The sequence below is a fragment of the Schizosaccharomyces cryophilus genome (genome assembly GCF_000004155.1).
Source record: "Schizosaccharomyces cryophilus OY26 unplaced genomic scaffold supercont4.1, whole genome shotgun sequence".
Classification (NCBI taxonomy): domain Eukaryota; kingdom Fungi; phylum Ascomycota; class Schizosaccharomycetes; order Schizosaccharomycetales; family Schizosaccharomycetaceae; genus Schizosaccharomyces; species Schizosaccharomyces cryophilus.
In genome coordinates, this window is record NW_013185624.1 from 394,456 (window position 1) to 421,120 (window position 26,665).

General features: G+C 37.9%; 13 protein-coding genes across 13 annotated transcripts; 6 read left to right on the forward strand and 7 right to left on the reverse strand.

Annotated features, from left to right (window-relative positions):
• Nucleotides 1-254: 254 nt before the first annotated feature.
• SPOG_03748 (telomere length regulator protein Rif1) lies at nt 255-4,747 on the forward strand. The gene is made up of 2 exons (XM_013166012.1): nt 255-3,307; nt 3,360-4,747. The coding sequence occupies exons 1-2, from the start codon at nt 458-460 to the stop codon at nt 4,620-4,622; spliced, it is 4,113 nt and encodes a 1,370-aa protein (XP_013021466.1). The 5' UTR covers nt 255-457; the 3' UTR covers nt 4,623-4,747.
• On the reverse strand, nt 4,663-7,451 carry SPOG_03749 (CAMK/CAMKL/PASK protein kinase Ppk6). The gene is made up of 3 exons (XM_013166013.1): nt 7,163-7,451; nt 7,068-7,116; nt 4,663-7,017 (listed from the first exon to the last, which is right to left on the reverse strand). The coding sequence occupies exons 1-3, from the start codon at nt 7,170-7,172 to the stop codon at nt 4,743-4,745; spliced, it is 2,334 nt and encodes a 777-aa protein (XP_013021467.1). The 5' UTR covers nt 7,173-7,451; the 3' UTR covers nt 4,663-4,742.
• On the reverse strand, nt 7,407-8,921 carry SPOG_03750 (electron transfer flavoprotein beta subunit). The gene is made up of 2 exons (XM_013166014.1): nt 8,701-8,921; nt 7,407-8,614 (listed from the first exon to the last, which is right to left on the reverse strand). Exons 1-2 carry the CDS (start codon nt 8,809-8,811, stop codon nt 7,961-7,963), a joined length of 765 nt encoding a protein of 254 aa, XP_013021468.1. The 5' UTR covers nt 8,812-8,921; the 3' UTR covers nt 7,407-7,960.
• Nucleotides 8,922-9,258: 337 nt separating this feature from the next.
• SPOG_03751 (tRNA 2'-O-methyltransferase Trm13) lies at nt 9,259-11,105 on the reverse strand. The gene is made up of 3 exons (XM_013166015.1): nt 10,248-11,105; nt 10,160-10,196; nt 9,259-10,105 (listed from the first exon to the last, which is right to left on the reverse strand). The coding sequence occupies exons 1-3, from the start codon at nt 10,577-10,579 to the stop codon at nt 9,359-9,361; spliced, it is 1,116 nt and encodes a 371-aa protein (XP_013021469.1). The 5' UTR covers nt 10,580-11,105; the 3' UTR covers nt 9,259-9,358.
• Nucleotides 11,106-11,232: 127 nt separating this feature from the next.
• Nucleotides 11,233-15,087, forward strand: SPOG_03752 (nucleoporin Nup132). The gene is made up of 3 exons (XM_013166016.1): nt 11,233-11,533; nt 11,590-12,227; nt 12,271-15,087. Exons 1-3 carry the CDS (start codon nt 11,350-11,352, stop codon nt 14,935-14,937), a joined length of 3,489 nt encoding a protein of 1,162 aa, XP_013021470.1. The 5' UTR covers nt 11,233-11,349; the 3' UTR covers nt 14,938-15,087.
• A 122-nt stretch (nt 15,088-15,209) lies between these two features.
• SPOG_03753 (CK1/CK1/CK1-G protein kinase Cki3) lies at nt 15,210-17,250 on the forward strand. The gene is made up of 3 exons (XM_013166017.1): nt 15,210-15,636; nt 15,717-15,786; nt 15,842-17,250. The coding sequence occupies exons 1-3, from the start codon at nt 15,502-15,504 to the stop codon at nt 16,957-16,959; spliced, it is 1,323 nt and encodes a 440-aa protein (XP_013021471.1). The 5' UTR covers nt 15,210-15,501; the 3' UTR covers nt 16,960-17,250.
• Nucleotides 17,251-17,605: 355 nt separating this feature from the next.
• Nucleotides 17,606-18,601, reverse strand: SPOG_03754 (porphobilinogen synthase Hem2; the record flags this gene model as incomplete). The annotated part of the gene is made up of 1 exon (XM_013166018.1): nt 17,606-18,601. The coding sequence occupies one exon, from the start codon at nt 18,599-18,601 to the stop codon at nt 17,606-17,608; it is 996 nt and encodes a 331-aa protein (XP_013021472.1).
• Nucleotides 18,602-19,193: 592 nt separating this feature from the next.
• SPOG_03755 (DASH complex subunit Dad2) lies at nt 19,194-19,728 on the reverse strand (the record flags this gene model as incomplete). Its single annotated transcript, XM_013166019.1, has 2 exons — nt 19,194-19,309; nt 19,593-19,728. 2 exons carry the CDS (start codon nt 19,726-19,728, stop codon nt 19,194-19,196), a joined length of 252 nt encoding a protein of 83 aa, XP_013021473.1.
• Nucleotides 19,729-21,047: 1,319 nt separating this feature from the next.
• On the forward strand, nt 21,048-21,484 carry SPOG_03756 (dynein light chain Dlc1; the record flags this gene model as incomplete). The annotated part of the gene is made up of 3 exons (XM_013166020.1): nt 21,048-21,056; nt 21,106-21,216; nt 21,269-21,484. 3 exons carry the CDS (start codon nt 21,048-21,050, stop codon nt 21,482-21,484), a joined length of 336 nt encoding a protein of 111 aa, XP_013021474.1.
• Nucleotides 21,485-21,769: 285 nt separating this feature from the next.
• Nucleotides 21,770-22,215, forward strand: SPOG_03757 (uncharacterized protein; the record flags this gene model as incomplete). The annotated part of the gene is made up of 2 exons (XM_013166021.1): nt 21,770-21,789; nt 21,885-22,215. The coding sequence occupies 2 exons, from the start codon at nt 21,770-21,772 to the stop codon at nt 22,213-22,215; spliced, it is 351 nt and encodes a 116-aa protein (XP_013021475.1).
• A 434-nt stretch (nt 22,216-22,649) lies between these two features.
• Nucleotides 22,650-23,916, reverse strand: SPOG_03758 (methionyl-tRNA formyltransferase Fmt1; the record flags this gene model as incomplete). Its single annotated transcript, XM_013166022.1, has 2 exons — nt 22,650-22,939; nt 22,992-23,916. 2 exons carry the CDS (start codon nt 23,914-23,916, stop codon nt 22,827-22,829), a joined length of 1,038 nt encoding a protein of 345 aa, XP_013021476.1. The 3' UTR covers nt 22,650-22,826.
• A 120-nt stretch (nt 23,917-24,036) lies between these two features.
• On the forward strand, nt 24,037-25,850 carry SPOG_03759 (uncharacterized protein; the record flags this gene model as incomplete). Its single annotated transcript, XM_013166023.1, has 2 exons — nt 24,037-25,623; nt 25,815-25,850. 2 exons carry the CDS (start codon nt 24,037-24,039, stop codon nt 25,848-25,850), a joined length of 1,623 nt encoding a protein of 540 aa, XP_013021477.1.
• On the reverse strand, nt 25,691-26,547 carry SPOG_03760 (40S ribosomal protein S26). Its single transcript, XM_013166024.1, has 2 exons — nt 26,238-26,547; nt 25,691-26,117 (listed from the first exon to the last, which is right to left on the reverse strand). Exons 1-2 carry the CDS (start codon nt 26,359-26,361, stop codon nt 25,882-25,884), a joined length of 360 nt encoding a protein of 119 aa, XP_013021478.1. The 5' UTR covers nt 26,362-26,547; the 3' UTR covers nt 25,691-25,881.
• Nucleotides 26,548-26,665: the final 118 nt, after the last annotated feature.

Sequence of the window (26,665 nt, forward strand, 5' to 3'; positions counted from 1 at the left end):
TGGCATTCAATGTAGCAGCAAAGAAGCCCTGCCTCTTTTAATAGATGAAGTCGAAAATAAATTTCCAAATATGAGTTTCCCTTCATTCTATGAAAGTTCTCATACAGTTCTTTCAACGTTTTTAAGGCCTTTCATGATACTACCTACCCTATTTTACTATGTAAACAAACGAGTAAGTGTCAACAAGCAAAAACAACATGAAAGTAAAAACTTTAAAGTAAGAGACGAGGCTAGTTTCAAGCAAATTCTTTTAAATCGCTATATGTTATATGAGCTTTTCATACTGCTTTCTGCCATTGAGCCAAGCTTCCTAAAAATTGTGTTTACTTTTTTATCCAGAGTCTGCAATGAAAAAGCTGCTCACCACCACATCTGTAAATAAAGCACAGCTTGTGCTGCTTTGGTCAATTTGAATCCATGAAATTGGAATGCATTTGAATTTTTAACTGATGTTGCGATGAGAAAAGACAATGCTGTGAAGGAGTCCCAAAAGGTACTTGCTGATGATCCTTCCACACCAAACAGAAAACCTGTAAACCCAAGTGATCCTACTTTGAATTCGACCCGTAAAAAAAAGGTTGCATTCAATACCGAACTTGAAAATTCTCCTGGAGGAAGCCGGCCTTCGTATGGAACTCCTAAACGCGGTATCTTAAAAACCTCTACTCCACTTTCTCGTTTAAAACAGACAGATGTATTAAACGATGAGTCAAATGGATCCCTAGCTGAAGAAGCTACCACGTCAGATGGCATTCAATCTTGGTTTCGTTCTGGTATAGAGGATCTTGAGCATGTAGAGCGACCTGCGCGTATTGAAATCTATTCCAAGCTATCATCATTTATAAAAACATATACCCCGAATTTACCAGAAGATCCCATATTCCTTCTTTTAAACCAACTTTGTTCGTTTTTGTTGTCTGATAGAAGCGCTTGCTTAAACACTGGCAAACCCGACTTTCACCTAAACTGTCAAGCAAATAAGCTACTTAGTGTACTTCTTTGGCATCCAACCCTTTCTTCCCACATTCAACCCGATACCGCTAGCGTCTTCATTGAGCAATCACTTCAAATTTTAGAATCTCCTAAATTAACGAAAGCATTGGCTGCTCAGCATTTGCATCTTCTGTCCTGCCAAAAATGTCCTTTGGCTATTTCACCCTTATGCGACCGCATTATAACCGTCTGCCTTACTTTGCCTTTCCCGTCCTTGGTAGTTGGCCAAGAGCGCCTCGCCGTGCTAAACAAGATATTATGCCAACATCCAAAAGGATTTGCTCAAAGAGTCGCTGACTGGGCGCCTTATCTGCTAGCTTGTCTCGTGGACGCTTCTAAACCGATTCGTGAAAAAGCATTGCTGCTGGCTTTAGATTTGAGCAAATATCTGTATCATGATAAGCTTATCGCCCGTTCGATCCTGTCAAGCTTTCATACAGAAATAGGAGGGACTAACTTTATTTACATAATTTCTAGTCATTTTGAGCGATTAGTTACTGAAGAAGACGATGGTGTATACGTAGCTCATGCCTGGGCAGCTGTTATTTCAATCTTGGGTGGTGCTCGCATTTCCTCATGGGAATACTTTAATGCCTGGCTGAAGATTATTCAACTCTGTTTTAACAGTCAAAACCCTTTAACAAAATGTGCAGCTCAAACGTCTTGGATACGTCTCATTCACGAATTCTCTCTTTCAGAAACGCTTACTCAGGCAAATAAGCGTTTAACACTTTTATGCCAACCAATTGCTATGGTCTTGAGTACTCGCAATTTTCCGACTGTTAAAAACGCCGCAATGAGTACCTTAACTGCTCTCATCTATGCTTGTTTAAGGCCAGGGATATCCAGTCCCATGCTTTCGTTACTTTGGGATACGGTGGTGGTAAAAATAATCGAAAAATCCGCTCTGAAAAACGATCAAACTATGTCTGAAGCAGCCGATATTTTAATCGCATTATTCGATTCTTCTTCAAACAACTTTTGGAGAAACGATCGTCTCGTACAGCGTGAATTAATCGATACCAAGGAATTACCTAAGCTCAATCCATGTTGGGTTCGCTCCAATTGCCAAAAAACCATCGAGCCAATAAACTCTTTAATTCTATTAGCCAGACCAAACTATAATTTAAAGTCAAACCCGCAAGGTCGAAAACAAGGGAAGGGGATGAGCTATGAGCATAGTTTTGTTGTATGGTCTACGTTCGTTAAATGCTTGTCTAGTGCAGGACAAAAGGAAATAAAAAGATCAACTGATACCGGTAAGGCTATTTGCTGTATTTGTACTTCATTACGCAATTTTTTATACACGAAATCTTTACGAAAAGACGAGGTCTACATTGAGAGGCTTACTCGCTATGCTTCCATGGTTCGTTGTACAGTAGAAGCCTATGATCTTCAACTTTTTGTCGAAAATTCTTACTTGGTTTCAGAAAATGAATTGGTACTAATGGATCCTTTAGTGCACACTATTGATCAGGAACCTGTAAGTCCTTTAGTATATTTGCTGCAATCAATGGCGTCTCTGACAGATGGAACTATGTTTTCTACTTTGCATGCTGCTTATAGCAGTATTTTATCGCTCTTAGACGAAAGTAACTTAGGCCTTGCTGTTAAACTTCGCTTGTTTTGGAATTGTGTATCTCCTCTTTCAAAGAATGATAACTTAATACTTGCTAGAGTTTTAGTTTCACACGAGGTTTCTCGTTCTGCCTCCGAAGCTTTCCTGTTTGAAGTGAAAAACAAGCAAAAGCGAAATATCCCCTATGAAGAATTTTTGGGAAATGAACATTCAACTGTTCTTAAACTATTGAGTTGGAATGTTAAGTATTGCAGTATAAGTGATGCTGACAGTGTCGGTAATCTTCTAATTCACTACAGTAATACAGTATCTGATCTTTACGGGGAAGATAAAGTTTTGATTTCTGTTATTGAACCATTTATTTGTATACTATATGAGGATTTAAGTTTTGAATCTAGCAAAATTTTTTCATTTGCAATGGCTTTAATGAAAGTCCCTGTTTTACAATTTTTAGCTGAAAGTGATCATGCCTTGTTCGATTCTGTTTATTTTGAAAAATACCGTGGAAGTTATCTCAAACTAATTTATTTTTATAATACACTATTGACAAAAGCTTATGACTCTGACCAATTGGATCTGAAGTGTTTGTTTATTGAAGCAATTACGGACTTTATGAAAAGCATTCCAAAAAGCCTTCTTTTACAAACAGTTTTTGGGTTGGCGGAAGGCCTTTCTCGCTGGTTTTATTTAGAAAACGTTAATAGTTCTTTAAAGAACAGTTCACTTTATAAATTGGTAAGTCAACTCATAAAGTCGCTTGAGACTTTTTCTAACTTGTTCTTCATAGAGTGTTGAGTTTTGTCAGCTTATACTTAGACTTTTGGCTGAAGCTGAGCAGAGTCCAAATGAATTGATAGATAAACTTTCTCCATTGATTACTATTGGACTTAAGAGCAAAGCTGCCGACATTGTTGTCTCATTCGTTTATTTCTGGAACCAAACTTTTGGGTCCTTTGAATCTGAAGAATACCCTATTGAATTACAGAAGACGATAATAGAACTGTCCAAAGATCATTATATTCGGTTACCATTTTCTTCACCATATTCTGATCCTACAAATTTAGCTAATGAACAAAATTCCCAAATTGATAACGGTATTATGGAAGGGGAAAATAATAATAGAAGCACTGTTTCTAAGTCAAATAAAAAAGAGGCTAACTCGAAGAAAAAGAGCAAGAAGGCTGGCTCCAATAAGAAGAAAGAAAATAATTCATCAGAAACAACAGTTGCCGAAAGTGGTAAACCGTCGCTTCATTCTGATGCTGAACAAGTATCTGTGGAGTATTCGATCATAACAAGAGATGGCAAGAATGGTACTAACAATACGTTGAATGGCTTAGCTGAAGGATTGGGTATTGAAAAGACCGTTGATGAAGACGATAAACGTTTTGAGAATGAAGTAAACATGGAATCGAATAATAATGAAAATGGTCAAAGCGAATACATTAATTCTCAACCCGGAATTAATGATCAAATCGACATTGCTGGCAATGTTGATTCGAATGTCTCTGCTGTCAACGAACCTCCGATGGAAGCAGCTGAATTAATTGACTCATCCACTGTAGATAATCGTGAAATTAATCTTGAAGGATTTTACAGCACATCAGAAGAAAAATCATCAACAGATGGTATTGGCAATCTTAATTCTACTTATGAAAGTAACCTTTTACGAAGGAATAGTCCAAGAACTGAAGATGTTACCTTGCAAGATCAGAGAATCATTGATGCATCCCATGCAGTTAATGGTAGAAAAAGAGATTTCATCGATGAAGGATTTGGATTTGGAGCAATTGGTTCAGCTGAAAACAATAAAAAACGATTTACTAGCCTCCTGTCGGAGGGTGGTGATGTAGATTCTGATTCTACTCATGTGACGAATTTAATATCGTCTTTGGATGATTCATTTACACCGTCAAGTGCTGTAAGAGTCTTATCTGAAGCGACTAGTCAAATTGAGGAATCCATTCAAGGAATGAAGTCTGAAGAAGTTCTTCACTTGGGAGATATTTTGGGGCGGTTACAAAAAGCAATATTATCAAGGGTTAATTGAAAGAAAGTACAGGCTCATACGTATACGGATGTTTATATTTCTTTTGATCATAAAACAGTTTTATTAATGGGTTCATAGTAGTATTTAATACATTATATTTATAACAACAATAGATAAGTTTTAAAGAGTTAAAGGTACAGGTATATGAGAGAGATCGAGTGTTCTAACATCATCAAACCAACAATGCTGTATTGCCTCTTCAATAGTTATACGGGCTTGAACATTTCGGTCAAGCATTCGATAAATAAGATCAACAGATTCCTTGGACACCTCGAAAGGAATCCTCAAATCCCCATCCAATATTTCCTCAATATTGTAATACGGGTTTTCGCGGTAAACAATTGTATAAAGTAAAATACCCAAAGCCCAAACATCCTGTTCTTTACCCAAATACCTTTCCCCTTTTAACAATTCGGGGGCAGCAAAACCCACTGTTCCCCGAAAAGTGTCAAAGGGTCCTTTTCGAGTGAGACTTGAGCTCCCAAAATCAATTAATCTGGCAACTCCTGATTGCTCCAGAATTATATTTTCGTCTTTGATATCCCTATGAACTATATCAAATGCATGCAAATGGCTAATAGCTAAAACGATTTGGTAAAAAATGGCCTTACATTCAACCTCCGATATTGAAGACCTTACTTCAATATAATCAAATAGATCAATTCCTGGAATTTGTGGTTCCGTTAATAGGTAATAATTATCGTTATCCTCAAAAAAAGATATCATCTTCACAATATTTGGATGTGGGTTATATTTAAGGAAATTTAAAATGCTTATTTCCATTGGCACAGTCCCAAGCTCTTTATCTCGCATCCATGAATCTAACAATATCCGGGACTTATTAATAGATTTTAAAATTACTTCATGCACTTTTTGACATTTATAGCTAACCAGCTTTACTTGTCCGTACGCTCCAATTCCTAATTCCTTCACAGTATTATACATTGAGATTTTTTGTGGAACATTTTCCCATGTCCCTTCCATTTCAGGAGAAGACTTATCTCCTGCCTGCTCGGGTCCTTCCAAGTCATTTGTCTGATCCGACTTAACAGCTTCCTCCAGTAATTTAGCTGAGCGTTTTGAACTGATATAATTAGAAGCACGATTATCAACAGAGTCAAAAATAAGCCACACACCGAATGCTGGCTCGCTAGGGTAATCAGAAATAGGAGACACAGATATAATTTGACAATCCACCTTAATGCGATGGCCATCAGCGTGTACCAACTCAGGACGATCACCAATATCAGCATTGTAGGACTTAATGCGATAGTATGCGTGCCTAACATGAAGCTCTGAAACGACTCTGCCAGGATCTAGGAAATGGCTGTCCAGCAGTAAGTCTAAGATTTTGTTAAAGTCAGGGAATATTAATGAAATATCACGTGTTAGTAAGTCACTAAATCCAAGCATGGATTCAAAAACGGCTTCATTTAGAGAAACAATTTTTCGACCCTTATTTAGAAAAAGCAGACCAGCCGCATAATGAAATATGGTATATTGATATGTATTTCCTGAAAGGGGATAAACCATGCTTGGGCATATCAATCCTGTTGACATACGAGTAGCCAAATATAAACGTTCATCCCAAGATCTTGGCAATTGGGAAGGCAGGAAATCCAAGACGAGCGGCTCACCAGTTTTTAAATCAATAACGCGATCATCACTGGAGAGTTGAAAATCGATATACGACTCTTCAACGAACTCGAGAATCCATATTAATTTGCCTGCCTTCTCTTTAACCCAAAAGTCCATAACGCGTATCCCGTCTACAGTTTTAACAGGAAAAACGTCACCGCAAAATAAGACGCGCTCATGTTCGTTATCTATCGGAAAGGAAATCATTAAGGAAGATAGATATGAAGCGAACGCTTTTGGAAATATGTCAAATACATTATGCCGATTTAACTTCGAGCCTGTTAAGCCAAACAGCAAACAAAAGTAATCATTTGCAGACCAAATACTAAACGTCGTATCATTTGTTGTAGCAATCGCTTGTAGAGGTCCATCTATGGCTGATGATGTATGCTGTTTGCCAGGAACAGGGACATAGTATATATCACCCAGAGATCGTCGCTTCTTTGGGCGAGTCGTAAAGGGAGATCTGTCTTTTTCATCACCTAAGGCCGCTGTGCTTATTGTGTAATTTCCAAAAAGTTCTTCCCCAGTCCGTCGCAACTCTGTCTCAGGGAGTGACTCCCAAGTATTTGAGGCATTGGCGTCTAGCGGGAGATACCCATTGACCCCGTCACGAATTATCAAAGGACTATACGAGAATGAATACCGAGAGGAGCTAGAGAAGGCCAAAAGTCTTGACCTGGTAGTCGACGTTAAGCCATTTTCTTTTTTTGGAAATGAGGAACTTGGTGACCGCTCAGAGCGACCGCTAAAGGACCTTTCTTTGGGTTAGCATATAACTAAGAATACGTAAATGAAGTCCCGTACCTGGATCGAGAACGCTGAACCTGTTTTCTGGTTATATGCTTGAAGACGTCTAAAGATTAGCAATCTTGCTCAGTGAAATTCTAAATTGTAAATACCTTGAGACATCTAATTCAAGTATCCTCTCTAAAAAACACAAAAAAATCACGATGTTCGTGTTTTCTTTGAGCTTTCAAGTAATCTAATAAGATAAATCCTTTTAAAAGCCACAGGGTAATGTAAATAGTCAAAATAAGTAAAACAATTAGAAAATCAAGCAAAAATGATGAATTAATAACAGGAAACTAAGGGTGATTGAACAGTTGGAATTGGCTATATGTAGGTGCTACAGGTAAGAGGTACGTAAAAAATCAATGACAAGAGCGTAAAATAAAATGACCTATCTGCAATATATAGAAGGCAACTAAACAAGTGAATATATATTTTTTTATGTAAAATAAGCTTTGTCGTTTTCAACTGAAAAATCGTGACAGAAAAACTGGTGGCATTAACTTTAATACGAATCAAAAGTAGCTAATTGTTTTCTGAAACAAAGGTTACGGGGTTCATCGTGTTGAGATAACAAACCAGATCCAAAAAAACTGTACATTTTGCTAGAGACGCAGAAAATGATAGGGAATGAGGAACGGTCGAAAACGTCCATAGATTTATATATGTAGAGACCATAAACCGAATCTATCTGAGTAGACATTGAGTAAACTAGAAGAACAATCAACCACTTATGCACAGACTTCATCTGTAGAAATGCCTTATGAGGGCCTTAACAAATCCCCCTGCAAGGGTTTAGAAAGACGCGCATTCATGCACTAAGAGAAAAAGAGCAAAAAAAGAAATACTTGTGAAAAAATAAAACGAATCAAAAAAGAAGAGCATCGTGTAGGAACCATATCACATTATTATAAAGCATTTAAATCCTTCAAAGTATTGACAAATTCGTCTACGTTCTTCACCATAATATTGTGTCGCTTAGAAACTGGCTCTTCAACAGAGAGCGTCTGTAGTCTGTTTTCGATAGGAACTCCAAGCTCTTCTGGGGTCAATTTCCCAAGAGGTGCTTTTCTAGCTTTCATAATCTTAGCCAAGTTGGCAAATCGTGGAACGTTTAAGCGAAGGTCTGTGGTAATGACAGCAGGTAATGGACTTGAAAGTGTTTCAGCACCACCGTCAATTTCTCTTGTGACAACGACTTTGTCACCATCAAACGCAACCTTACTAGCACTAGTAAATTGAGGCCAGCCAAGCATAGCAGCAAGCATTCCTCCTGTCTGATGAGCGTCATCGTCAATTGCTTGTTTTCCAAGAATTACAAGGTTACTCTTTTCCTTTTCAACCATAGCCTTCAACAACTTGGCTACGGAAAGAGGTTCAAGCTCTTTGTTTCCCACATCAATCAAAGATGCACGTTGCATTCCTTTTGCAAGGCTTTGACGAAGAATTTGTTCCGATGCGCTTGGCCCTGCCGTCACCACTAAAGTGTCTTCAACTCGATCTTTTTGAGTTTCCTTGATGCGTATCGCTTCTTCAACGGCAATGTCACAGAAAGGGTTGATCTAATTGGTTCAAGTTAGTTTTTCTAGTCCATTAACTGTAACAAGTCTTCCTCAGCATTACTCGCTTAGTGCAAAAAGTCACTTACACTCATCTTTTGACCGGTCAAATCTACAGCAGTTTTAGCTGGATTTATACGCGGCTTTAACATGTAGTCTAAAGTTCGTTTCACGCCAACTAGCACACGCAGCTTTGACATCCTGTCTATACAATTCTTGGTGGTGCCCTTTGAATGTATGTATTTTGTAGATGGTTCGTTTTGATCAGGATGAAGAATTCATTCCTACGTCCTGACAAAATCAACTTTTCTAAAAATGAGTAAGAAAAAGATAAAAAGAATAAAAGGGTTTGTTTACTCAACACTGAATTCACTTTTATGCAGAAGATGTTCCTTTAACTTTACCATTATGCATCTTGTCTTCTTTAAGACAGTGTGGAAATGAATTCTTGCAGGTACAATAGTATTTAGTACTATGGAAATTATACATTCATTTAAAAACCATTCTGATAACTCTTCAAGGTTCTACTTATGAAGATTAGCGTAGCCTTATGAACTTTTACTTCAGGCATCAAACTATTATTCTATTTGATCAGGAAAAAGAGTCTATTCATTCAATTTAAAAGACGTTGTATTTTTTCTTGTAATGACAATTTGGTTCTTCCTTTTCAGTTAAATCAGCGAAAATTGTCAACAAAGCTCACTCTATACCACTCAAAATTTATTTCTATTTACATACTATTTTTAACTATTTAGTTGCTAAAAGAGCGACATTTTCTAATGTAACATCGGTATTCACATAATATACAAGGCGAGCGTTGTAACCCATACGCTCGCACTCAAGCTTTCGTAGAGTGTTAATGATATGTTTGCACTTCAAACCTATTTGGACACGTTCCTCATGCGTCAAACCACTGTAATGAGTGTCAGCACCACCTGAAGCTTGCATTTGCTCTCGAAGGCTATTGGTACCCCAACCTGTCATTTGGCGGAGTACTTGAAAAGCTTTAATCCCATGAATCCCCCATTTCTCTAATTGTGAACGTGAACGCACAGATAGTGCTTCCCACCGGCAATGATGATGACAGCATAAAGCAATAAGAATGGCATTTGGGGGAGCATGCCTTAAACAATTCAATGTAAGATCTGTTGCTGCACCACATAAGTGCTTAGAATAGGCAAAATGAGGTTTCTTAGGTCCGGATTCGTTTCGCACATGCTGACTCATGAAATGCTGAATCTTGAAATCCTTGATATCAATCTTGCAACGAATGACTTCAGGAATGGACCACCCATTTAACTGAGAGTCTTTAATGATCCTAGAATCATGCTTCAGCCGATTCGAATCACGGTCTATCAAAATATAAACGTTATGCTTGGGTCGACAATGATGCACATAATGAGATAATTCAGCGCGACCAGCGCCAAACTCAAAATAAACACTTTCTGGAGACTCAAAAAAGGATGATTTTTCCATATGACCTAATAGGGAAGCCTTGAAGAGTTAGTCAATAAACCCAATTTTATTTCAAGAGAGAATACTGCGTACCTGTTGAGTCGCATGCTTCTTATTACTGCATTCGTTCCTAAAAGAAGTTAGTACTTGGACTTATCCACCTATTTTTCAAGGTGCTTACCATCTAGCATGCATCATAGGATGAAAAAGTACTTCAGTGTCTGGTGAGGAAAGGCTATTACCAACGCGCATAAATAGATTTATCCATTCATGAACTTCTTCTTTCGGAAGCTGGCAAAGTTCGAATTGGTATTGCTGGGAATCATCATCAACAGAATCCAAATTTAAATCTTTGTGGTAATAAGGATCTGTTCTCTCAATAGGTCTGGCATTACACCGTTTTAAATGATAAGCTAGTCGATGTCTCGCAATGGTATGTTTGGGATCAAGAGGACAAGGAATTTGTTCTAAATCCTCATCTGTAAATACTTTTTGTTTCGTTTTGAAGCCCATTCAATCTCCTTTATACAATATCAATGTACAAAATATAAATAAAAACCAAAAAAACACAGAAACCCCTTTAATCGCCTATAATCAAACACGAAAACTCCAAATCCTTTTTATTTTTTCAGTTCGTACCAAACCTAATAACGACCTTTTGTATAGAGCTAAATATCAATAGAAGCTTAATAGTTGTTTTTAATCAACCGCTTGTAAGGCATATATACTTTTATCGACAAACTTTTCACAATTTCGAAAGTTTTGGAGGAGAATATGATTCTAAGCTCTGTTCAAAAGCAATCTATTCCTCTAGACATAAAGGAACTAGGAAGAAATAATCGGAAATAAAATAGAAACGTTTGTTTTCAGTACGAAACGGAATGCAAGAAATTATTTCAAGCATTGCGAATTACCACAACAGTTTAAAAGCAGTCAAATTTGCTATAAAAGCATAAACAAAATCAAGCAGAAATTAAAAGTTAGTGAGCTCTCTTACAGTAATGAAACATATACGTTACCGTTTCATGTCCGATTTAAACTGTACACACTGAAAGTAATTCAGAAGTGCTCATCTTCGGGCACCAGTACTTTTTCAATATAATTTACTATTTCTTATAATTTTTTTGTAGAGATTTTGAAAGAACCATTGAACCAAACTGACTTGGGAGAACTCCATCCTAACTCGTCAAACTCATCTCAGAGCCAATTCACCTTGCTTCTCAAAAGTTTTTGCTTTCAACGGATCCTATACTCACATAAAGACATTGTTTTTTTAGAAAACAATGAGTACAATCCTTGGAAAGCGAAAGAATGTAAATTCACTCGCTTCTGATCAATCTAAACGCATTTCTGTTGAAACAAGATCTTTTGACAATGGTATTACGCATCTGTATCCAGATTGGTTAAAGGGCGATTATTACCATGTTTTCCCTCTATTAAAAAGGCTACATTCTGATATTTCTAATGGTAAGCTTCTCGTAAACAAATGGTTTGTAAGAATATCCAAAACTAACAGACAGTAGACCTTTCCTTAACTGGAACCTGTTACCCCGATCTCGGATATGTATTATTAAACTCTAAAAATGCTTGTTATGCGTTTAGCTATCAACATTCTCAGACCTTAAAAGACCCTCCTACTATTACTTTTCCTTTGCCTGAAGAAAATGATGCCGATGATCCCGGGCTTAATCCACTAACAGCTATTGTTTCTTCAGATATTCCCGATAGAGATCCAGGGATTTTGATTGTGATGCCTGTAAGTGGACGCATTGCCTATTGGACTTGTATAGGAAATGCTCTCGCTCAACCCATAGTAAAGCCTCAAGGAGTGGAAAGTAAGCTCAAGCTATCAAGTAATGAATATTGCTTACGACTCCACTGTGCTCATCCTTTTCTGTATATTGTATCTACAAACTTTGGTCGACTATTTTCCATTAACCTACGAGACTCCGCTGGCCTTCCAAACATTTGCTTGAATACAGTGGCTTCTCATGGTGGATTGCTATCAAAATGTCTCGAAAAATTGAAGATAAAAAATCCATTTGCGTCTTATGCAGTTTCTATCATGTCACCTCCTCTTTCGTCCTCTTTTAGACACCTCTTGTATGTAACTGATTCTTCAGGTGTAGTGGATATTTACGATTTAAAGGATGAAGTCAAGGTATGAAATTTCTTTTAACAGTTTAAGTTATTAACAGAAATAGCACGTTCGCGTTGACCTTGCATCTACGTTCTTGAAGGTCTTGGAAGAAGCTGATATAGTTGCTGAAGACTTTCAAATTCTTGACTCGGCAATCACATCTCAAGATGGTGATTTAATAACCTTTCTCGGTTCTTGGAAACGTGGATCAAGGCACAAGTATACTCTCTATACGTGTGACTTTTCCAATATCTCAAATCCTCATTTAGTGTTCGTCTATTCTTTAAGCTATACCTCCTCAAAAAAGCAACTGCTCAAAATCCAATATCCTTTCTTTGGATCTTGTTTCGTTCTTGTATCCCCCAATGCCGTAATCATTCTAAATGCCCGTATGGACGTGGATTATAATACAATGTATTGCTATCGGGAAAATGTTATTCGGTTCAAATCCAATGTTTCTGGTGATATTATTGCCTCTGGATGCAAACAGCTGTCTTTAAACTCGAAATCATCACTAGGTCACCCAAAGCTTTCCTGTTTGGTCGTTACATCCAAAGCCGGCGTTACCGAAATTGAAATCCACGGTGATGCTCAGCAGTTAAATACTACCGAATCCTTAAAAAAACAGATTGAAGAAGCAGTCTTTTACGGTTATATATGCGAAAACCCGCTAGATTTCAGCTGGAAATCTACTTCCCGACCTAAGATTTCCGAAATTGAAAGTCTCATTTTTTCCATTGGAAAAGAGATCATAACATCGTCTTCTTCTCATTTACCGCCTGCACTTCCTTCGTTAATACAACATTTGGATCTAAGATTAAATTATTTGAACAATTTGGTTCGCTACGTTAAAGATATACCCTACGATATAAGTGATGGATTGTTATTTTCCTTGCGTGTCTTAGGAGAAAAGTGCAATGCTGCCAGATCCCTCTGGGCAACTATCGATTTAGAAATGAGCACTGCGAGCCGTTCGTTAATTTTCCAAAGAATCATTTTCAAGTTAGGAAAGGAAGCCAAGTTGGATAACTCTGTCCGCAATTGGTTTATGCGAAATATCGACAGCATAGAACATCTTATAATGCAAGCTCACAATTTTTGTATTGACACTGCCTCAAGGGTTCAAGAGCTTCCAGTGGAAGTCATGAATGTCGTTTTAGAATCCAACGAAATTATTCTGGCTATTTTGTCATCAGCATTGACTTATCGTATGGAGACACAGGGAATTTACAGTCTGAACGCAGACTCCTTCGAAAATAAAGTACCATGGACTTCTACCCCAGACGTTTTGACAGCTTTAACGCGACAATTTGAGCTTACAAAGTCTGCTTTATTTCAATTTCAACAAGGAGAGCGTGATTCTGGAAGAGATCTTCTTTCAAGAGATAAAGATGTTGTAAGAAACGCTTTGTCAAACATGCAAGTTCAACTGGTGGTATTAACTGAAGTGTGTTTCAATGCTTATACCGAGAGACTGGGCTGGTTAAGTGAACATGAAGACGATGGTGAGAATAAAAAGGAGTTAGAAGAAGCGTTTACAATAAATAGAAAGTTCTGGATTCAAACTTTGTTTGAAATTGGTCAAGGCGGAAATGCCTTGCGAGTTGCAGAAAAATATCGAGACTACCGGTCAGTTGTGGAGTTGTGTTATCAGATTTTTACGAAAAAAGAATTCGATGAGCAAATTGGCGATTATCTGTCGAAGTTTGGAAAAGAGTTTTCTTTTGTCTTGTATGATTATTATGTGGAAAAAGGAATGTCGGTAGAGTTACTGAATAGCGATAAGCATAAGTTAAACTTCCTGACTGAATACTTTAATTACCGAGGCTATAATGAAGTATCGTGGATGCATGACATGCGTGAAAAAAATTACGAGCTTGCCTCACATAGATTATTGCAGTTGGCCAACAAGAAAGAAAAGTCGGTTGAAAAGAAGGAGATTGAACTGTCATTAGGAAAAATTTTCTTGTATGCAAATCCCAAGGGCCCGGCCAAATCTAAGGACCTTGTCTTGATAGAACAAAAGTTGGAACAAATCCATATCCAAAAAATGATTGCAAAAACGATTATGCCCGTCGTTCATCGCCTTCGATTGCAAGGGAAAAAATATCAGCTCGTTGAAGCCGTCATTGAGGAAATAACAGATGGCAAGCCAATTCCCGTCCTTGCGCGACAGGTAATGCACCGAGTTATTAAAAGTTTGATCGGCCACCAAGTGGTAGCGGTGACAGAATTAATTGAGTATTTGAGTTTTTCTTTGTATAGAAAGAGCGAACTTCGAATGGAAGATATGACGGACTATTACTTTTCCTTACGTCTATTACTTACCACGAGATTAACAGATGAAGCAAAAAAGTTTTATGAAGACACAATCTGGAGAAGGGCTGTGTTGAATGATAAATGGTCTGAAGTTTTGGATACTAAAAACAAGAACGATGCAGCCATTGAAGCGCAAGTGCGCATGACTGCCTTGTATCAAACCTTACACTTAACGGCTATTAACGGTTTATTCCAGGAAGGATTGGCGAAGCCTACATCTCTTTCATCCTTTTTATTCGACGAAAAAATTTATGGAAGCATCCCCATGATCTATTCACCGGCTAAGTTTGGAGACACGCAGGAAGTAATTAAAATACTAAATCGCGAAAGTAATCTTTTAAAGCATTATCTGGACAAAACAAGCTTAAACACTTGGTTTGTTAGCATGTCACTTAGTTGTGATAGCTTCTGAAAGAATTTAAAAAATGCCTCCTCGTGCAAATATCTATGAGATTTTGTTTAGTAATGCTTATAGTATGATTTTCAAGTCCGTTTTTCTCGTCTTGATTAAATCTTATTATCACCATCGTTCACTACAGTAATTATTAGATGCAAAATGAGTAAGAAGTTGCTTTTCTTTATTTCTATTTTATTCTTTTCTATTAAAACTTAAATTATGAAATCTGAAACTTGTTTTCCCAATTGGTTTTAATCCTTATTATTACCTTTACCCTTTAAGAATAAGGGAATGTGAGATTGGGAATACACTACTTACCCTCCTCAAGACACGGTGTTGACAGCCTCGGGACCTCTGAGGTCGTCAACTGCAAGATTTAATCTGTATTTTTGTTTATTTGAAAGTTAGTTTGATGGGCTTAGTTTGGTTTGAGTAGAAACTTCTGTTTTCCTGCGTTATTTAACCATCTTTTGTCTGTGCGTCGAAAAGTTTGCGTTGGCGAAACCATACACTCGTTTGAAATAGGAAAAGACAATAAAAAAATTAGTATTTGATTCTTGGTTTGAGCAAACTGAAAAGATGTCGTCAACATCGTCGCATTCAAATATTGTTGGTGTCCACTATAGAGTTGGAAAAAAAATTGGAGAAGGATCGTTTGGTATGCTTTTCCAAGGTGTGAACTTGGTGAATAATCAGCCAATTGCACTAAAATTTGTAAGTGGACAGCGATTTGGAGGGAAAACTCTTTGTTTTGTCATGTGCGAAAATGATCGTTAACAAAATTATTGGTTTAGGAGTCAAGAAAAAGCGAGGTCCCTCAGTTACGGGATGAATATTTAACTTACAAGCTGTTGATGGGTGTGCGTATGTGAAAATCAAAAGCTATAACAAGAGCATTTAAGTTAACCGTAATTAATAGCTGGTGTTCCGAATGTGTATTACTATGGACAAGAAGGAATGTACAACTTGTTGGTGATGGATCTTTTAGGTCCTAGTTTGGAAGATCTTTTTGATTATTGCGGTCGACGTTTCAGCCCCAAGACAGTGGCTATGATTGCCAAGCAGATGATAACACGCATTCAATATATACATGAACGACATTTCATTTACCGTGATATTAAGCCTGATAATTTTTTGATCGGTGTACATGGGTCAAAAGCTGAAAATGTAATCTACGCGGTTGATTTTGGTATGGCCAAACAGTATCGTGACCCGAAGACACATATCCATCGCCCTTACAACGAGCACAAAAGTTTGTCTGGCACGGCTCGCTACATGTCTATCAATACTCATTTAGGACGCGAACAGTCGCGACGAGACGATCTCGAGTCAATGGGTCATGTATTTATGTACTTCCTTCGGGGTAGCCTTCCTTGGCAAGGATTAAAGGCGGCCACCAACAAACAAAAATACGAAAAAATTGGAGAAAAAAAGCAAATGACTCCTTTAAAAGAACTTTGCGATGGGTTTCCCAAAGAATTTATGCAATACATGGTGTATGTTCGCAATTTGAGTTACGATGAGAAACCTGATTATGACTATCTACGCAGCTTATTTGACAGCTTACTGTTGCGTTTAAACGAAGTCGACGACGGTAGGTTCGATTGGTCATTAATTAATAATGGAAAAGGATGGCAATATAGTGCTGTTAAACAGCATGCTGCTCAGCACCGTCATGCTCAGGAGGCTGCTAAGCAGCAAATCGCTGTTCCTCAGTATACACGAAGTCGCCAAAATCTGATGCAACCCAATTCGAAGCAACTACTAGTGAGCTCACCTTACCCGTCGCTTCAACCTCTTCGAAATGACACTGCTAGAAATGGGAGATTAGGTTCTTCTACTGCTGCTCCTCAATCTCAACCACAGTTAACTCTAACTTCCAGTGGTGGACAACAACAATATGGTCAGCGGGGAGTACAAATTGAACAACGTCTACGGAAGAGTAATGATGCATCTCGGACTGCTACTCCAAAATCTTCCTCCAAGAAGAAATTCCACTTACGCTTACTTTCGTGTTGTGTTGCAAAACCTAAGTAACAATAGTGTGTTTTCAAATATGCGACTAATAATTGAGAGGTTGGCTACTTGAAAATAGATCGATGAATTTAACAATCTAGAATACCCATAAACTAACATTTCAGAAACTTCCGTTATGCTTTTTCTTGCATATTGATATATATCTCTTTAAGCTGACAATTTATGCAACTATCTAACTCCTTTTCCTCATCTAATCTAATTAATTAATTAGCCCAAATATGTTTTGTAAACTATATTGGGAACTTGTTTAGTGTTTGAAATAAATGAATGCATTTATCCGACTATGCTCGCTTTTTCTTTCGTAAATCAATTTTTTTACTGTAAATAGTAATAATAAAGGTAAAGAAAAGTATTATACGCCCTAGAATTGAAGTATTTGGAATATCAGATTCATTTTCGAACGGTTTTCAACAAAATTTTTTACTAGCAATAAAAAACCAACGCAAAAACAAATTTACAGTTTGTAAACTATGCCTCGCTTATTATCTTTTTGCAACTGAAAAGGAGAAGTGTATGCATCTTGTCGTCACTTAAAAAATTAAGGTATTACATACTGGTGAATAGGTATCTTGATTAAACTTTGAAAAGTTATGTCTGCGTAAAAAGAAAATTATGCAGTCTTAGCGTTAACTTCGGGTCATCTTCTTTAATTGTCCAACCATTCTAAAAGCTCGGGGGTAAAGTAAGTTAAAACCAAAGATGCACCAGCACGCATAAAGCCATGCATAGTTTCCATAACATGCTGCTTCAAATCAAAAATGCCCGCTTTGGCAGAAGCATGGATTATAGCATACTCACCAGAAACTTGGTAAGTTGAAATAGGATAATCCTCAGCCAATCTTGCAGCCTCGGCTAGAATGTCTAAATAAGGAGTGCCAGGCTTAACCATAATACCGTCGGCTCCTTCGCGTAAATCACGGAGTATCGCTCTGCGAGCTAAACCGCGAGCATTCATAGGAAGTTGATAACATCTTCTGTCTCCAAAACTAGGGGCGCTACCGGCAGCATCTCGAAAAGGACCAAAGAAACCAGAAGCAAATTTTGCAGAGTAAGAAATTACAGCAACACGATGCGAAAGATCTAACTCCATGAGCTTTGACTTGATAGCTTTTATACGACCATCCATACAATCACTAGGAGAAATTATATGGGCACCAGCCAAAGCATAATTACCACTAACTTCAGCAATTCTTTCAACGGATTTGGCGTTATTTACAGATCCATCATCATACAGAACGCCGCAATGACCATGGCTTGTGTATTCGCATAAACAGACATCACAGGCGACGACTAAATCAGGAAACAACTTACGGATCACTTTCACGGCCTTGACTACCGGGCATTCGTCAGAGTCGGCCATGGAACCGCATGAATCCTTTTTTGAGGAATCAGAAATGACACCAAACAAAATAACGCTGCGAAGTCCTCGTTCAACAAGAGGACCAAGGAACTCTTGAAGACGACTTACACCCCATCGAAATTGATTTGGCATGCTAGGAATCTCTTCTTTGGCATCATCAACGTCCGTAATGAAAATAGGATACATTAAAGCAGACTTTGTGATGGAACGCGTAGCTTGCCATTCACGGAAGAGTGGGTGAGAATACCCAGCGTGTAAAAGAGAATTAATTTCAACAGACATGGTTGAGACGTTTTTACAGTTGTGTAAGGTGACAATTCAAGGTCAGATGAATATATCTTCGATATTCAAAAGGAAAAGAAAAAGAAATAAAAAAATAAGGATGAAAAAACCAGATATAGGAAAGTAATCGTCAATTACCGCAGATTCTAAGATTGATTCTTGAATGGTTAAGGTATGGGCCGACATTTCAGAGCAGGAAGGTTAGGACTCCATGGATGAAGAAAGTATACAATAAAATGATGCTTTTTTCTAGAGAAGGTTAATAGACACTCTTCTTTTTCTCGCTTTGGTAGATCTTATCGTATAGACTGCTTAATGCAATAAGTACAGAATGGAACCAAAGAGCGCAAACTAGAAACGAAAATTCCACAGTATTTTTTCTTTTGGTTTATTGGAAATCAAGAGGATGATAAATCAGGACAGAAGAAGGGTTGCTCGGTGTGAATTTAGGTATACGGCCAGGCTAGAAAAACAGATAATTTGATTTAGATACCGTACGACAGTAAGCGAGAAAACGAATAGTCATATTTTTATCTCTTTCTTCATTAGATGTTCGCACCTAGGTTCCTCCTCTACTGACTCGAGGAAGAATTTATGGCTGCTTCTCATCAGCACTAAGAGGGGTTCGAACTAGAGCTCCTGTATGCTGAGATGCTAATTGAATAGACTCAAAAATAAAAGGCCAATTGTCTAAAACAGTTGACACAGCTGAAAATTAACGATTAGCAATATGAATCAATTTAGCATCAGCGAAAAGGCTCAATCAGTCAATAAAGAGGAAACTTTAATAAATAGAGGATATAATTAAACCATAATTTAGATATTTTAGGCACAAAACACACGTGAACGTTTGTAACTCACAGCCCCTTTTGCGCAGCATTAAACTCACAATAAACCGGAAGTATCCATTGTTTAGAGACGAAGATGTATATTTATGGTCTTCAAGTATCCATGGCTCCTATTTATTGAAAGAAATTGAGTCGAAACATACCTTCACTACCATCATTTAAAGTCTCCAGTCTTTGAGCTAGAAGTTCCAATTTTTTTGACATTTCTTGAGAAATCTCTTTTAATTTACATACAGAAACGTATTCCTTTTCTTTCTCGGCAATTCGACTGTTTAGCATGGTTGTAAGTGTTAAAAACAAATGTCAAATCTTCGAGTAGGAAAACAGAAACCTCTGAAGCTGTTCGCCTTTTCTTGATATGCTTTCAATTGGATGCATTCTTTCCTTTTTGAGGATTTTTTAAAAGAGAAATAGAGGTGACCTCTTGAGTCAGCAAAATATTGAAAATCCTATAAAGCGAAGTCATGAGAACCATTCTATCCTTTTAAATAATATCCTTCTTTTTGAAAAAGAAAACAATATTCAATACCACTGGTTTATACTTTTCATACTGTACGCTTCGTTCCATTCCTACTGATGTTTGAAGTATGTTGCTTTCTTTATAGCTCATTCTCTTGCTTCTTAGGTCTATTTCTTTCTCCTTATTATTATTAAGAAGTATCTAAAGGGAAAAAAGATATCATCATCGAGTGCAAACTAGAAAGGAAGTATCATGAAAAGAAGCTTTATGTTTCTTTCGTAACTTTCATCAAAATAAACGTATAGCCAATATACAATTCAGATTCAAGAATTGCACAAGTCAAAAGCAAAGTAGGATGAGAGAAAGTCATTTGCCGAACGAACGAAAAAGTTTGGAAATGAATACGGGCTAGCATTATAACTTCTCAGCTCTTTGGTTATGAAAGTAAACCCAATATTCCAGGTAGGAACCTTTAAGTATACATAATCGATATGAATCGTCCTTCTGCTTCTGATAACTTTTGTTTTTCGAATTTTTCGAAAGCAAGTTTACCGAGATGAACTTTGGCATCATGGGTTGGAATCAGCATTCAAGGCTTTTGGATTTTTCACGTGGATTCAGATACTGGCATTCTCTTACTTCTCTCGTTTTAGAGGAATCTCGTCGACGTGTTGGAACCAACTTTAGAGCATGAGACGTCTTTCACCCAGCAATAATGCTGGTAAAACTATTGCATGCAAAGCTATGTATGAAAATCCCCTTCTTCTCGCTCAATCTAAGTATTTCACTGCTCCACTGAGAGTTTACAATCGGCTGTAGGATGCCATTCGAGTGCACCAAAGGAAACGAAAAGTTAGACCTTCTGGTCTTATTTTTTAAAAAAAAAAGAAAAATAATGTACATACTACCGGTTGACAAGAGAAAAAGACGAGCTTTTCCCCGTCAACAAATGTAGAACCAAGAGAAGAATATTTTGATAAGAAGCAGCGAGATCAAAAAACAAAAGAATCAGATCTTGTTTTTCTATCAGAATTGACGGTCCAGTTTGTTTTTGTTTTTCTCTGGCTCGCCATTTTCTTAAAGGGTCAGCTGCGACTGATCCATCTCCATAAACCTATAGAAACGACTTCCATTCACGATGAGCTGTGTAAGTAGGAAAATTGTTGAAAGACTTGGTTTTTAACACTCGTAATAAGCCTTTAGATTCTAAGAGACTTGAAGAAATCTGTGCTGATGCTGCAAAGCCTGTGCTTCAAGCAACTGAATATGATGGTGAAAAAAGCGCCGAAATAAATCAAACTGTCATTGTACGTGAGCCGTAAAAGAACCGAAACGATGGATTGATATTAATTGCTTTAGTACGGTGTTTTGAATGCCCTCAACAAGGAAAGCCAGTCTTACAAGTGGGTTGTTAGTTCTACGTTGGTCCAAAAGTTGCCAGATGACCATCCTTCTCGCGGTGTCCATGCTGCTCATGCTGCCTGTTGGAACGTTGATAAAGATGGAATGACGACAATTAAAGAAAGCGGCCAGGCCATTGATGTGATCTTGAGCATTATGTGGATATCCATTTGATTGAAATAACTAATGATCTCCTTTCCTTTATGTTCCTCCTTATGGGCATAGACATTCCTTTTCAATCTTTTTCTTACTAGCGGATTCTCTGCTATATCAAATACTCTCATTAATGCTACTGTATGATGCCCGTTTGATGATCTGCTGTTCAGCTTTCAATTGAACTTTTACGTAATCATAAAATCAGTCTTTTCTTCTACGTTAGTTTTTCACCAGTTCTCTTCTTCAGCTAGTAAAATATCCAAGTGGAACTTGACATTTTTGAGTTTCTGTTCCATTCGAACAATGAGCTTTCCTCTACTAAAGTAAGTCGAACAAAATAAACCTTTAAACATTTTAGTGAAAGTTAATTAATGTCACAAGTCTCGTGGATCTTTTTCCTCACCTACCACTAGCTCAGTTCACCTACCATAGACTACTATGAAGGTGAACAGGACGGAATGATGATTATAAGTGAAAGATCCAACACGAAGCAGCTTCTGAAAACATTTTGGAACGAACTTTTAGATAAAAAACAGTTTTCTGCCACTGCAGAGGGAGATGCCACAGTAAAACTTGTAAGTTTGATCGAGCTCGTCAAACGTCGCTGTGAAGAACAGAAAGTTTCCGTTCGTCAGTCTATAGCTGTGCTTCCTAGTATACGAATGCTTTCGGGGAATGGACTGGAGAAAGAAACAAGCTCGAAACCAAAGCTGAAAATTGACCTGCAGATCATTGAGCAAGCAACATAGACTATCGATGAATATATGTAATTTTTTGTTTTAAGTAATTCATTACTCTTCCAAATGGTACGTTTATTCGCCAAGAAAGGAAAGCAACTTGTAGGTGGATTCTTTCATAAAAGATTTGACCGGTTTATCCCACATTGAAAGCAAGAATTCAGTTGTAACACTGTTTTTATATTTACAATACTTTTTTTTATTCTTTTACATGTTTAGTGAATGATGCCTTGGTAAAAGGGTTGAGGGACCAAATACTGCGCATTCGGGCAAGGTTGAATTACAGTTCTCTGTCCTTTGGGCTTGTCCTCTAGTGAGATGCAATAATGATCGTCAGGGAAGCATCCTAAAGACTAGAGCTCATGTTCGCCGTGATGATCGGGTTCCATGTTTGATATTTAACTTTGAGAACCGACAACTTGGCTTGATACATGAGTTTCGTCTGAAAGGGTTTTCCATGACATGCATGAGTACGGAGTTTTTAAGGTGGAGACTAAGCTTTAAGAATCTAAAGGTTTCGTGCAACAAATTATACAGTTCCTATGATACGGCCTTGAAACCACTGACGCAAGCATGAATTTTCTAGGTTGCATAAATGTCATAAAGAAGAATAAAATCTGAAATTAAGGAAATGAAGAATAGGGAGATAGCAAAGGGAGGCTCTCGCCTTTTCTGTTTTTAGTAACATGAAGTCCAGGTGAAAGCATAAATCTTCGTTTATGCTTACCGAAGAGATCTATAAACCTGCTGGCACTATTATAAATGAGAGGTAAATCTTCCTCCTTTACCGCTGTTGAATGTTTTTGCCCATTCTAATGCTGGAACAAATGATCCAGTTTGTCTTTGTACTCCACCTAGAACTACTATAGCAGAATCAATGGTTTTAATTAGAAAGTCCTTTTTTCTATATAGAAAGAACTGGCCTGGTTGCATAGTATTCCAGTCACATATGTCATTAGAAACATCAGCTTTGGACTGGTCCAGCCATTGTTGTAGAGGAATCAAGTTATACAGAAAAACCTTTTTTCCGTTAATCCAAGTCCACGCATGGTCAAAGGCTCGGGTAGTATTGTATATTTGTCTGCTTGTCATCGTTTCCCAGACAATGCTAGCGCTTTCTGGAGATATTTTCCGCGCCCAACTGGCTACGGGAATCGGCAACGGAGCATCTCTGTTTTCCCTAAACTCCCCTGTGTCTGTCAGAGTTCCAAAAATTGTTCGTTCCGACCCGTGTCCTGGATTCGATCTTTTGTAAAGGGATTGGTTAAGGACGGAATCTAGCATTGATGAGGCTCCCTGAGAAAGTTTATCTCTTAAATCAATATATTTTTCATCTCCATGAAGAGAAAGAATACCCTGAGCGAGTGCTTTTCCTCTGTCAAACTCCGTTGTATCCATTCTCTGGATAGTAACGCCAGCTTCTGCATCATCATGAAGAATCGTTGAGTATATAGGACTAGCCCCTCGATATTTTGGAAGTAAGGAAGGATGAATATTGATCCCTCCGTAGACTAATTGACCCAAAATAGATTCTGGAATGAAACGACCAAAACTAGCAGAGACAGCCAAGTGATCATCGGGCTTCAAATGAAAGCCATCCCACCCATTTTTTAGAACAACACAATTAATCCCCATGCGCTTTGCCTCTATAGCAGCTGCTGGCATGGATATGGGATCTCTTCCTCTAGGTCTCTTTCCGCCAGCACTAACCATATGTATCCTTTGGGTACAACTTGCTAATTTATGAAGAATTGGAATTGAAAACTCATCTGTACCAAAAAATATAACATTCAATGGGATTTTAGAGGACATTACTTCGAAATTTACTCCTCAATGGTGCTTGTAGAACACTTCTGTATCCATCGCTGTCAACCCAATGGATCGGTTCAGATGCTATGGATGTATCACACTCCTATTCTTGGAAATCAAAAAAATGAACATACCAATTCTGTTGAAATAAACCATGACCGGGAGCTGGAGCCGTTAAAAAACCAAATCGCTCTATTGCATGGAATGTATGGCTTCTCTTCTGAAACAAACGATATTCTACGCGAAGAGAATAATGAGAGTTATCTAGAGGGCTCAAGTGAAAATAATAGTTATATATTAGATCTCTTTGGACATTACAATTGTATGTCAACAGAGACTTCCCTGACGCGAAAGATACTAATACTGAGACCTTCTTCAGATTGGGTTCCTTCTTCGAGAGGGCGAGACGATGGGTCCTGTATATCGATAGAGGAAATTCCATCCATTTTTTTGACTGTGACAAAGCCTTGCCCTTCACCCGCTACTCTCATCTCGACGGTAATTGCACTTTGGAGTCAATATCAGTTGTTTTATGGTGACAAATGGATGAGCCAGATGAATGAGTCAGATGTCTACGAAGCTTTTGATAAATGGTGGACCGCTAGACTCTCTCCTTTGGAATGTGGAGGATCCATTTTACGTGCCATGAATGTGATAGCAGTTGGAAGACCGCTTGACAGAGAGAAAATCGCCCTTTTTAATGATCTTTTTTTAAGTACAGAATACTTTATGGGCTCGATGTTAGTATACGTCCCATCAGTGGTTCAACCAAATTTAGTATACGAACAAGGACAGCGTTTACGACCGAAGATTCGCAATATCTTAATTATGTACTGTATGAGTGAATGTCAAAATCTTTTGGAAGGAGAAGAGTATTCGCGCTCTTTTGGACCTTACACATTCTCAGATTTACATTCAAGTGGATCCGAGTATCATGATGAAGGCACACGTTGGAAACTATGTGTGAATTGTGTTTTTAAAAAGCGACAAAAGCGAATTTTTCTAATACGGTGGAGTCGAGATTGCGGGAATACTTGCGAGCAAAACAATTATGACAATTTTATGGTCAGAAATGCAATGAATGATGATGATGATGATGATATTGAATTAAAAAAACGACTATGGGAACAAGTTTATGAAATGCAAATAAAGCATGAACTTGAGCATGAGCATGGTGGGGGAGTAAAAAGAAAGACTAAAGAACACGATGCGATTGATGATTTCTGGTATATCGTTATTCATCATTCTACCGGTCTAGCATCTGTTTACACTGAGTTTCCGATACAGGACGCACAACATATTTGGATTCATGTTGACGATATTTGGAGCAACCAAAAGCTCAATGCTAGTCGAATGACACATAGCAATCGGGGATATTGGATCGCCCTGCGGCATCAAACGTTGACGCGCGCTAAAGAGACTTTAGAGTCAGAAAGCCTTGGACAAGATGACCTTGAAAGCGAGAATGAAGAACAAGGCAATCTTCAAAAATCCGCTGAGTCTTTGATAAACCAGGCAACAACGATTCAAACTTGCAAAGAAGAGAGACTTACGTACTTATTAATTAGTAAGGCGAAACGCTGGAACAGTTTGAACGAGATGAATGGAAAAGTACAACGATTTATAGACGAATTCTCTAACATACATGATACCTTGCATGGGAACTTCCTGATGCTGTGACATACTATTACATATTTGAAAACTGCGCAAGATGAATAAATCAAATTTTTTATGTGTATTGCAGCAGCCACCATCCAGCTTGATTCTATGAACAATTACATATAGGCAAACTAACTACACAGATTCTGGAAATTGTATCCAAAGTGTGGACGCATTAAAAACTCAAAATAAATGTGCATTTGTTTTTATCTACAAGTTTTTAGCGACAGTAGCAGGGTTCAGCTTCTTGCCGTCACGGTTGTAGCGCACACGAGGAGGGGGAGTACGGATACGACGACCGTCGCGAGAGCGGACACGGACCACACGAGAGTGAATAGCGCAAGAGACACAGTACTGCAACTTGACGTACAATTTAGGGATAGTGTACTCGCTGTAAACGGATGCCTCAGACATGTCACGAATTGCGGCAGTTTCGACCATGTTACCTATGACAGTTAGTATCGTTTTCCTGTTTCATTTCCTAGACTGGTTCTCTAAATAAAGATAAGGAAAGCTTATTATAAGTCAAGAACCAATACCGAGGGTGTTAAAATGAATCTACTTACGGATCGTCCAGCGCTTGATGGCCTTGTCCTTGGGGACAGCGCGGCTGCAATTAACGCAGCGAACAAACTTGACGTGTCCACGGCCGTGCTTGTTGCGTCCGTTATTTCTTCTCTTTTGAGTCATGGTGGTGCAGAGGAAAGGTTTGACCAGCTTGACGATGTGCTAAATCGTTCCGTGACTGCTTTTTTGGTAAACCAAAACTTTTAGAGTATAAAGAAGTGCAGTGAGGTAATTAAATTACGTTAGTAAATAAAGCGTCATATGGATGTTTTAACAGAAAGCTGGAGAGAAAACTCATCTCTGTGAACTTTTGTTTCACTTTTCAAAAAAAAATTATGCAAATGGACTGGTTCAAAGATTGGTGATTAAAAGTCTTTCGGCTAGGACAAAAACTTGAGACTGTATAAGATGATATTTTACTTCAATT

Bases quoted from the DNA above. Each gene is read 5' to 3' on its own strand.
- SPOG_03748 (XM_013166012.1), top strand. From the start codon at position 458: ATGAGAAAAGACAATGCTGTGAAGGAGTCCCAAAAGGTACTTGCTGAT. The intron at 3,308-3,359 runs GTAAGTCAACTC...TGTTCTTCATAG, and splicing joins ACAGTTCACTTTATAAATTG to AGTGTTGAGTTTTGTCAGCT.
- SPOG_03749 (XM_013166013.1), bottom strand. The intron at 7,018-7,067 runs GTACGGGACTTC...ACCCAAAGAAAG, and splicing joins GTTCAGCGTTCTCGATCCAG to GTCCTTTAGCGGTCGCTCTG.
- SPOG_03752 (XM_013166016.1), top strand. From the start codon at position 11,350: ATGAGTACAATCCTTGGAAAGCGAAAGAATGTAAATTCACTCGCTTCT. The intron at 11,534-11,589 runs GTAAGCTTCTCG...AACAGACAGTAG, and splicing joins ACATTCTGATATTTCTAATG to ACCTTTCCTTAACTGGAACC. The intron at 12,228-12,270 runs GTATGAAATTTC...TAACAGAAATAG, and splicing joins ATTTAAAGGATGAAGTCAAG to CACGTTCGCGTTGACCTTGC.
- SPOG_03753 (XM_013166017.1), top strand. From the start codon at position 15,502: ATGTCGTCAACATCGTCGCATTCAAATATTGTTGGTGTCCACTATAGA. The intron at 15,637-15,716 runs GTAAGTGGACAG...TTATTGGTTTAG, and splicing joins AGCCAATTGCACTAAAATTT to GAGTCAAGAAAAAGCGAGGT. The intron at 15,787-15,841 runs GTATGTGAAAAT...CGTAATTAATAG, and splicing joins CAAGCTGTTGATGGGTGTGC to CTGGTGTTCCGAATGTGTAT.
- SPOG_03751 (XM_013166015.1), bottom strand. From the start codon at position 10,579: ATGGGCTTCAAAACGAAACAAAAAGTATTTACAGATGAGGATTTAGAA. The intron at 10,197-10,247 runs GTAAGCACCTTG...AACTTCTTTTAG, and splicing joins CCTATGATGCATGCTAGATG to GAACGAATGCAGTAATAAGA. The intron at 10,106-10,159 runs GTACGCAGTATT...TAACTCTTCAAG, and splicing joins AGAAGCATGCGACTCAACAG to GCTTCCCTATTAGGTCATAT.
- SPOG_03750 (XM_013166014.1), bottom strand. From the start codon at position 8,811: ATGTCAAAGCTGCGTGTGCTAGTTGGCGTGAAACGAACTTTAGACTAC. The intron at 8,615-8,700 runs GTAAGTGACTTT...TGAACCAATTAG, and splicing joins TGACCGGTCAAAAGATGAGT to ATCAACCCTTTCTGTGACAT.
- SPOG_03760 (XM_013166024.1), bottom strand. From the start codon at position 26,361: ATGACTCAAAAGAGAAGAAATAACGGACGCAACAAGCACGGCCGTGGA. The intron at 26,118-26,237 runs GTAAGTAGATTC...TAACTGTCATAG, and splicing joins CATCAAGCGCTGGACGATCC to GTAACATGGTCGAAACTGCC.